The sequence below is a fragment of the Octopus sinensis genome, linkage group LG13 (assembly GCF_006345805.1).
Source record: "Octopus sinensis linkage group LG13, ASM634580v1, whole genome shotgun sequence".
Classification (NCBI taxonomy): Eukaryota; Metazoa; Mollusca; class Cephalopoda; order Octopoda; family Octopodidae; genus Octopus; species Octopus sinensis.
In genome coordinates, this window is record NC_043009.1 from 69,411,179 (window position 1) to 69,421,883 (window position 10,705).

General features: G+C 37.3%; 1 protein-coding gene across 1 annotated transcript in view; it reads left to right on the forward strand.

The window, feature by feature from the left end:
- The window catches only part of LOC115218626 (transmembrane protein 184C), a 33,640-nt gene extending 24,421 nt beyond the window's left edge, over positions 1–9,219 (forward strand). Inside the window, exons 6-9 of the mRNA XM_029788537.2 lie at positions 1,539–1,651; positions 3,584–3,683; positions 5,936–6,110; positions 8,236–9,219. Coding sequence (XP_029644397.1) covers positions 1,539–1,651; positions 3,584–3,683; positions 5,936–6,110; positions 8,236–8,705 — 858 coding nt within the window. The 3' untranslated portion in view covers positions 8,706–9,219. The remainder of the gene's footprint in view (positions 1–1,538; positions 1,652–3,583; positions 3,684–5,935; positions 6,111–8,235) is intronic.
- Positions 9,220–10,705: the final 1,486 nt, after the last annotated feature.

Genomic DNA, 10,705 nt, shown 5'->3' on the forward strand with positions numbered 1-10,705 from the left:
GGTCCAGAAGATGGATTGCAACGGAATGCTGCTAGCGCCAATCTTATTAGAATCATGCCTTTCTCGCCAGTCCGTCTGGCATCACCCTCTTCCACTAGGATCAGTCGTTGAGTTTGGAGACTCCAAACTCGACGATTAATTAGAAATAAGTTTATATTAAATCATTAAATTTATTATCTCAAAAACAAACAACTAGTTAAATATTTTTATGGTCATATATTAAGATTTTTTTCTTTTGCTTACTTACCATAGAAATTTGGCAGTCATAGTCTCTTTTTAAATTTGTGTGTACAAATTGATACAATAATAAACATTATTGTCTTGTAGGAATTGGATCTAAATTAACTTTTAAATTTTTAATTAATTCAAAACTGTGCTGTTCTTAGTCTTTTTGAATCAGTGACTAACCACAAAAATATATTGAGTTATGTCCCTTAGACTGCCAAATCATAAATATATATTTAAAAAAATTTTTATCTTCAGCGTTTGACTTTATCTGTATATATTCATATATATATATATATATATATATATATAAGGTAGGATGTGTGTGTGTGTGTACGTTAATGTAATTTATGCATGTCCACAAATTATCACGCACATCACTCCAATTTTAGGAGGACATTCGTCATGACTCTAGCTGTATTTTCACCAAATTATTTTTTCCTGAGGCACCAGCTAATAGCGGTAAAAATAAATTTTCAACCTTAGCTTAGCAATTTTCACGGTGGAGAAATCCACCATTGTTTGCAAACATGAGTTAAGTCCCCTTCTAGCGACGGGTAAGTTTTTGTTAAGTCTTCTGTTTTGTTTTGTTTTGTTTTTTCCATCGAGGAAAAAAGTGTTTATCTCTTCGTGTGTACAACCGGTGTCAGTTTGTTTATATCCCTGTAGTTTAGCAGTGAAAAGAGATTGATAGAATAAGTGTGAAACTTTAAAAAATAAGTTTTAGGATTGATTTTACTGGGAAGGAAAGGCTGTATTTATATGCCTGGTGGTCATGGTGAGAGAGGTTGTATGATGGATGAGATTGAAGGGGCTGAAGACAAACACTTTTCTCTTTGGCCAATCCGTGATGAACTTCTTAAAGTTTCACTTGAAAAGGAAAATAAGGGTCAAGAGGGAAGTGTTGTCTTCTGGCCAGTTTGCTGAAAGGTGGATGAAAGGGGTGAGAATGGTGCGAGTGAACAGGCCTGACCTGAGCATATACCTGTAGTTGGGAAAATGGAAAGGTAAAAAGCCCCAAAAGTCAGGCTACCCATGGTTTTTTTATGGGGGTTTTTCCATGAGCATCCCTTGAACGTCTTTCCCTATTGAGGATTACACATTGTTGATTTCCATTTTCTTCTTTTTGATAATTTTGTTAGTCTTGTTTACACACACACCCACACTCACACACATTCTTTGTTTCGTCCTATGTTGTCCTTAATGTTTTTTTCTTAATGTAACCCTTGTTCTTAATATAGAAATCATTATTATTATTATTAATTTTTATGCTGCTGCTGCTGCTGCTACTACTACTACTATTGTTTTTCCAGTGGGCCATGTATAACTTGATCCTCTTCTATAGAGCTGTCAAAGAAGAGCTGCAACCTATCAATCCGATTCCAAAATTCCTCTGTGTTAAAGCTGTTGTCTTTCTCTCTTTCTGGTAAGTTTTACATGTACACACACACACGCACACACACACACGCACACACACACACACACACACACACACACACACATGCAGAACTAATAAACAACAGAAAATGTGTCATTCCTTTCATTTAGTTAATTACTTCTAAAGTACATTATTCAGAATACAATTTACATTCAAAAACAGATTTTTACAATAAAATTATTTATATATTCCCAACTATTATTTCATATCCAAAATATATGATTACAAGAGATTCACCAACACTACACCTGATCTTCTCCTCCCCTCCACACACATGCAAGCATCTATCTGACTCATACACTGTTCTCCTCCCAGACATTTGTACATTACTGCATATACTTTATACGCACTTTTGATGAGTTGTGGTGCACCTGAGCACTGGATACAATAATTTCCTTATTATTATTATTTCTTTTTAAACAAGCATATTATTTAATTCTAATAATGTACTTTGGAATCAATTAATGCAGAGTGAAAGGAGTTTTCTTATTATTTATCCATATCTCCCTCTCCCAAATATAAAATTATGCTTGTGTGTGTATTTGTGTGTGTGCATGCTTGCACACACACACATGCACAAATGCACACAAGCTAAGCTGTTTGGTTAAACATTTCCCTTCCTAACCATGTGGTCTTGGGTTCAATCTACCAGATGGTTGGTTGAGTTGAAGAGTTGATACGACTTGCTTTACTCAGTCACAGTTATATGCTCAGAGCATAAACTAGTTCAAGAAATGCCTTAGCCACATCACACTAAAATGTTCTGTTGATAATGACCCTTTTCTCTGAACTCTGATTATTTTTTATTGTCTATTTGAAAAGGGGAATTATTTTAGAATCGTTAAACAGCCTCTGTTAATTAATACAGTATCTTTTTTACTTGCTTTTATTCATTGACATCACCTTACAAATTTCAATTAACTACTTACCTGCATGACTCAAAAGTTTTTGCAAACATCTTATTTGTACATATTGCAATGCTTTTGGTAAATCTCCATTCTCTTTTATTCCTATGAATTGACCGGACTAAATTTGGGACTATATGAAAATAATTCAATCTTTAAAGAAACATGTCAAGCTTGGGTGCTGAATAAATTTCGGTAAACATTGTTTGGTACCTGAAGTCATCCATAGCACTATCTGCAACATTTATTTGACCACACCCTTTTAATCACCCTAAGCCCAAAACTCTTAGAATTTCTTACACAAACTTTGTATTAAGAAATTTCTACAACATGTACACTGTCAACTTCAATTTCAAATCTTGTCAATAACATGCGAGTCTGACCCAACCACGGGGCTACATGATCTGGCCACTACTTTCGACCGACACTACTACGCTGACTATGAAATTCAACTCCAGCAGAATTTGGACACAGAAGACAGATGAGATGTCACTTAACATTTTGCACAGTGTTCTAATGGTTCTGCCCGTGCGCCACCTTAATAAAACTAAATATTATGAATAGTTTTCCCTCTCTGTGTTGATGCCAGTGGTGACCACCCAGGATCCATTAGCTGTGGTGGTCTCGTGTGTTGGTGGGGATGGCCACGACTCTGGAATTGATGTAGCCAGGTCAGCTGTCACACAATCTTTTTTTATACCATACATTAAAAAGATTATTGCTCAGCTGCAGCCCTTGTGATGGCTTCAAGATAGGGCAGGATAATAACACAACACACACGTGCAAAAAAAAATAGAAACCTAAATAAAAGGAGTTGAGCTTTCAGTCCCTCACATATCTCAGAAAGCAGGAAAGGTTCTGCCTTAATAAATGCTTCAGACAGATAATTTTCAACCTAGACTGCAAACATGTTCATTGATTCTACTCCCTGCTTCTTTCATTGTTAATTTCTGAGCCTGAGTTGTGCAAATGCAGTAAAAAATCCTCAATTTTATTATTTTTCCTTTATTTCTAGGCAAGCTGTTCTTATTGCAGCCCTTGTGAAAACCGGGGTCATAACTGAGAAGACATCATGGGGATATTATTCTGTAAAAATGGTTGCTAGTGGTCTTCAGGTACTGTACTTTAAATTGTGTTTTTTGTATACTCCTGTTGTTCTTTAGCTCCCAGGTTAGACATGGCTGATAGGCTGAGGATCCAAAATATTCCAAAACTATTCCCAAACCTCTTTTCTTTTAGATGTGGTGTATTTGGGACTACTTTTTCCTTCCATTCATTTTAGAGACGACGGGATGTGATTTGGATAGCAATTTGGTAACAGTTGTTGATATTGGGGTTACCTCAAGATACTGATCCTTACAGAGGGGATCACAAGGGACTGACAGGATTATTGATTCTCTGTGCTTGAGAAGACCCACCCAACAAAACTGATGTCCTAAGAGTATTCTGTCCCCTCCACCTTTCCCCTAACTTCACATATTCCTCTTCTCTCTTTCTGTGTACCACGAATTTCCTCCTCCCTGTTATTCTCCCCCCCCCCTACACTGTTTCACCAATCACCTTTGTACGCCTTCAGTTATCTCTTGCCCCTGCCACATTTCACTCTGTTCCCTTAAACATCTCACCTACTTTCTTCCTCCCATGTATGTCATCATGCCCCACCCACCATAGCCACCCTCATATACTCCTACATATCCCTCCTTCCCACTCCCACACCTTGCATGTCATCCCTGTCCCCTACCTTCTGATCTATCCTTCCTCAGCCACTTCTGTCTTTCACCTTACGCTCTGGGTTCAAATTCCGCCAAGGTCGACTTGGCCTTTCATCCTTTCGGGGTCTATAAATAAAGTACCAGTTTCGCACTGGGTTCGATGTAATTGACTTAATCCCTTTGTCTGTCCTTGTTTGTCCCCTCTATGTTTAGCCCCTTGTGGGCAGTAAAGAAATATATCTTTCACCATATACCCTCTCCATACAGATATTTCCCATCAACCTTACCTCATCTTTACCCTCATCTCTAACCATCTGTTAGTCTCCCCCCCATCACACACTGAAGAACACACTCTTTCCTTCCCTCTTCTACACTCACCTCCTCTCCACTGAGATTGACCCCCAAGCACTGCATCACTGTCATCTTTGCCACTACTCCTCCTCCTCCCTACATAATGTGTGGTAGCCATGTCTCCTCTCTGTACCAAGACACCCTCTGTCTTACCGCTTTGGTATAAAGCCATCTTCCTGTCTCAAATACTTCACATTGTCTAGTAGTAGGAGCTTTTCCTTGTTTGCTCTCTCTCTCTCTCGCAAGTCACATGGCAACCTCACTAATGCTGGTGGCCCCAAAATAGCATCGTGTACACACTGAAAAATAGTTGGCATTAGGAAGGGAACCCAGTCGCAGAAACCTTGCCACTGCTGACACTGGATCTTGGCATAGCCTTGTCATTTGTCACATCCTGTCAAAGCATCTAACCGATATCAGCATAAAAACAGACATTAAATGATGATAATGATGATGATGATGGTTGTTAATTTAATGATAATTATTGTTATGGTATTGCTTTTAATTGTTGTTTACCTAATGATCAAGCAATCTATGATCTAAAGCTGTGATCACCGCCTTTATCCAATGTTTCATTTTTCTTTCAAGACAGCAGTTTGATTTCAGGGATATTTGGCAGCTATTTCTAGCAGGTCTAACAGCTATATAGAGGCTCTCTCATTAATCTATTCATATTAAACAAACAAAAATATCAAGCTGGACACAATCCCTGTCTAAAAACCAATAAAATCTTCAGAGACTCTTTGAATTGTCACCAGACTACCTGTGCTGGAATTTTGCTGCAGTTAATTTGCAGTTAATATGAATTAGATGGGAAAAAACCTTTTCTTATGGACATCTTATCATCTGTTGCAGGTAACATTCCTTGATCCTGCTAATTATTGAAAGGTTACCCTACTTCACTGTTGAGTGATTAGTAATAAGTAGAGCATCGGGCATTATAGTTGAAGAAATGTCAAGTTATGAGTAGAAAGGGCCTGATATGGCTGGTAAGAATAAAATCTTATTTTACAGGTGAGTTGGTTAATTGCTGGAAGATTATCAGCTTCACAGTTGGATAATTACTGGTATGAACAACATCCTGTTCATAGTTAAGTGGTTGGTCAGAGAAAAGACATTGGGCTGTGAAACCTACTGTTTTTATCAAATCTTCTTATGCAACCATGGACAAATATATGTACGACAAAACAAGACACGTCACTGAATAGATCTAATAAACACCATATTGTTTTCCTTCCTCCTCTTTCTTCTCTCTCTCTCTCTTTTGCATTTTCTTTTTCAATTTCTTTTTCTCTTTCTTTCAGGACTTCTGTATCTGCATTGAAATGTTTCTAGCAGCCGTAGCACATTATTTCTCTTTCTCACACAAACCATTTATCGACATGACTGTGGACCATGCCAACTGCTGTACATCATTCATGTCCATGTGGGATATTTCTGATGTCCGAGATGATATTATTGAGCATGTCAGAGTTGTAGGTTCGTAATTTTTCTTCCCTTTGCAGCCAGGATTTTCAATCAATTTCTTGCTTAGATTCAAAGTCAATTCTGGAAGTAGAGTTGTAATGATGTACCTTGCTTGTTGAATGCAAACCACAGGCTGTAATAGTAAGGTTTGAACTCATGACCATGTGACCAGCAGTAAGCCTCTTAATTCACAGACATGGTGCCTTAAATAACGACTTCTAATAATATAGAGATCAAGGTCACAAATGATAGAGAAAATGAACCGTCGTCTTTATTTCGTTGAACCCTGTAAAGAGAAAAAGATAATGTCAATTCTGGCTGGATTTGATCCCAGATACAAAAGAACTAAATATTGTATGGCATTTATGATTCTCTGCTTCATCAAATCCATCGTCCACTGCTTCAAATACAAACTAAGATGGGGAACTCCATGTGATTACTTAGCCTTCTAGAAATAGCAGCAAAATCTTAATCATCTCACTCCTTACCTGTATTCCCTACATACAGTAAAATGACCGGATAGCCATGGCTGGAATACTTTGATCAAATATTGAAATAGCATTAAGCTAGAGCAAAAACTACAACAATTGGCTCAAATGAAAATAAAATGGTATTTGTAGAGGGTTTGAAATTAGGAGCAAAATATGGAATGAAGTGAGTCCCTTCTTGTTCATGAAATGAATAATGGGATTCATTGGGGTCGGGACATACATAGGATGAGATTAAATACACTTAGCGTCACCTTACTGGCACTTGAGCCCTGTGCTAGTAGGGTATTAAGGGCCCCATCCGAGCGTGATCGTTGCTAGAGCGGTTATCTGGCCTCCGTGCTGGTGGCATGTAAAAGACACCATTCGAGTGTGATCATTACCAACGTCGCCTTACTGGCACCTGTGCCGGTGGCATGTGTAAAAGTTTTGAGCGAGGTCATTGCCAGAACCGCCTGACTGGCCCCCATGCCAGTGGCATGTAAAAAGCACCCACTACACTCTTGGAGTGGTTGGAGTTAGGAAGGGCATCCAGCTGTAGAAACTGCCAAATCAAGATTGAAGCCTGGTGCAGGCATCTGGTTTGCCAGTCCTCAGTCATTCGTCCAACGCATGCTAGCATGGAAAGCGGACGTTAAACGATGATGATGATGATGATGAATAATGATTGTGACTATAATAATGAGGTTGTCGTGTGGCTGCAACGTTGGTTGTGATTGAAGCAAAGCTGTTCTCAGTTACAGGATGTGGAAGACTACAATATCCAGTGCACCCTCTCATTGTTTCTTTGAGATGGTGGATGTGATTTGAAGGAGATTTGGCTATAATTTGTAACATGTCATGCAACCTTGTAACAGCTCCGTTTTGGAAATTGTCATAAAATGGTCACAAAAAAAAATCAATATAAATTGTTATAGTAAAGTGCATAGATTATAAGTGGTTAGAGTAGTAGCTATAAAAGTATTATTATTATAAAGATTATATAATATTAGTTGTAGTTGTCATAATAATGTTTATTATAAGGATTAGGATTCTAATTGATGGAAATCCTAATAAATTTTGTAGGTAGGAATTAGTTGATTAAATCATCTTCAGTATTTGACTGATTCTTCATTTAATTAACTCCACAAAGATGAAAAGCTGGGATTTGAACTCACAGTATGAAGAGTCAAACCCTGTGGATGCAAAACAAAGTTCACCTTGGTCAGATTCGAAAACCAAAGCTGTCAGGCATTTTGCTTTGATGATTAGTCCAACCCATGCTAGCATGGAAAACGGACGCTAAACGATGATGATGATGATGATGATGATTCTGCCATTCCATTAGCTTATCAATAATAATTCTTTCTCATTTTTGGCTCAAGGATGGCTCAAATCTGAACGGATGGGCAAAGTTAATTACACCAATCCCACTCCTTGACTGGTACTTATTTTATTCCCCCCCCTCACCTTCCCCAAAGGATGAAAAGTAAATTCAGTCTTGGGAGAATTTTAACTCAGACTATAGAGCTGGAAGAAATGTTGCTAATCATTTTGTCCTGTGTTCTAATTAAACTGCCCACTCCTCATCACGTTCCTAATAAAAATAATAATCAGAATAACATCTGTTGAATAAGAGCAATAATAATTTTGGTACGTTTCTTCCGCAGGTGGTGGAGTTGGTCGCACTCTTCGTGGTTTTAGTTCAATCAGAAAGAGTGAACGCACGCCTCTTCTGCAAGAAAAATCTCCGTCTTTGTCCGCTTCAAAAGACTCCAAACATACGGCAAGCGAATTCCAGTCGTCCTGTGAACATGGAGCATCAAACTATCAACAATCGGTGTGCAGTGACACTGGAGATGCCAACAGCATTGCAGATCTTGAATCGTCACAGTTCACTGGTTCGCAGCGGCACCAGTCTTATGATTGGAGCATGAACAATTTCTATGAAGCCAGCATCGAGTCATCGGCAACGACGAATTTCGAAGGTTACGAGAGAACCGAAACTCTGGCAGTTGGCTCAACTGAGGGACTTGATACAGAACATTCCGATCCTATTGTGACAAACACTGAAGATTGTTCAGAGACAGAATATCAGAAAGAATATGATGTTCACAAACAAAATAATGTAGACATTTAACTGACATCTTTATTTTTATTATTATTTGAGAGAGAGAGAGAGAGTGAGAAAGAGAAAGAAAGATAGATAGAGGGAGTGTGTGTGTGTGTCTATAGACACACACACACACATATGTATATACGTGTATATAATGTGTATCAGAATGTGTGTGTGTGTGTGATATATTTGCATGTTTTCTAATGATACATTATGAGATTGAGCTGAAGTATTGGAAACATTCTCCCTTCTAAATTTTGTTTGTTTGTTTGTGTGTGTGTGTGTGTGAGAGTGTTTTGGAGGTGTTCTTGATTGGCAGGTGATTTGATTAGAGACCGTGTGTTAAAAGGAAAGCAAATACACATATTAACCATTTAAAGGCACACAAACAGTGCTTATTTCACTTAAACATTTACTAACTTGTGTCAAAACTTTTGTTGTACTAACTGACCAGATTCTATTGGGAAACTGTGACAATTACCAGGTTGTAGTAAGTGTGACGAAAATTTTGACAGCAATTAATAAATGTTTAAGTTAACGGGTTTTATGTGTTTTTGAATTGCTGATGTCTGTTTTCCATGCTGTAATATATATATATATTATATATATATATATATATATATATATATATATATATATTGAGAAAAAAGAGGCAGTCGGAATTTTGGATAATCCTTTATTAGTGCTTTTGTTTGTTTTTTGAATTCATCAAGACAGAATCAAAATGGTAACAGAACATTTCATTTTTACCATTTTGATTTTGTCTTGATCTGTTTGAAAAACAAATGGAAGTGCTAATAAAGGATTATCCAAAATTCTGACGGCCACCTTTTTCTCAATATACAATATCTGTACACAAATTCAAACACACTCTCTCTCTCTCTCCTCTCTCTCTCTCTCTCTATATATATATATATATATATATATATATATATATATATGGTAAACAAATAAGAATGGATAGCTCAAAACATCAATGTATTTCAGTAGTGTGGTTCCTTTCTTAATAATGCATCATCATCGTTTAACATCCGTTTTCCATGCTAGCATAAATACATGATATATTTTCTTGTTGCTGTATATATACATATATATTTATATTTGCCTTTATATATATATATATTAAAATTATAAATTAGAGTATTTATGAGATATCACCATGCTGAAAATAGCAGCCATGATCTGACTTTAAAACCACCTTAATTTTCCATATCTCAAACACGGAGAGAAAACAAAGAGACAAGATGAAACTGGTAAGAAATTACTGGATAATTCTAGATCCTGGATTTCTGACTTTGCCTCATCAGTAGAATACACACAGAAGGGAAACATATATACATATATATAAATACACCATACGATTACTTACATATATGAACGTATACATACATACATATATATGCACGTATGCATCATGGCCAGTCCAAAATGCCTGCCATTTAATTCCCTGTGAGATATGGTTAAAATATCGCCGCAGTAAATACAGTGACGAAATAAATTAAAATTTATATAAATAAGGATAAGATCGTTAATTTAAAAATAAAGCAATGATTTTATCAAGTGGCCAGCATGGAAAAAAATAACTTTCAAAGGTAATAATCATTAAAATCATAAATTAGGGTATCTGACTCATGATTATGGCTGCTATTTTCAGCATGGTGGTATCTTGTAGACACCCTAATTTATAATTTTAATATATATATATATTAAAATTATAAATTAGGGTATCTACGGGTGGCACGTAAAAAGCACCATCCGATCGTGGCCGTTTGCCAGCCTCGCCTGGCCTCCGTGCCGGTGGCACGTAAAAAGCACCATCCGATTGTGGCTGTTTGCCAGCGTCGTCTGGCACATAAAAAGCACCCACTACACTCACGGAGTGGTTGGCGTTAGGAAGGGCATCCAGCTGTAGAAACATTGCCAGATCAGACTGGGCCTGGTGCAGCCTTCTGGCTTCCCAGACCCCAGTTGAACCGTCCAACCCATGCTAGCATGGAAAGCAGATGCTAAACGATGATGATGAT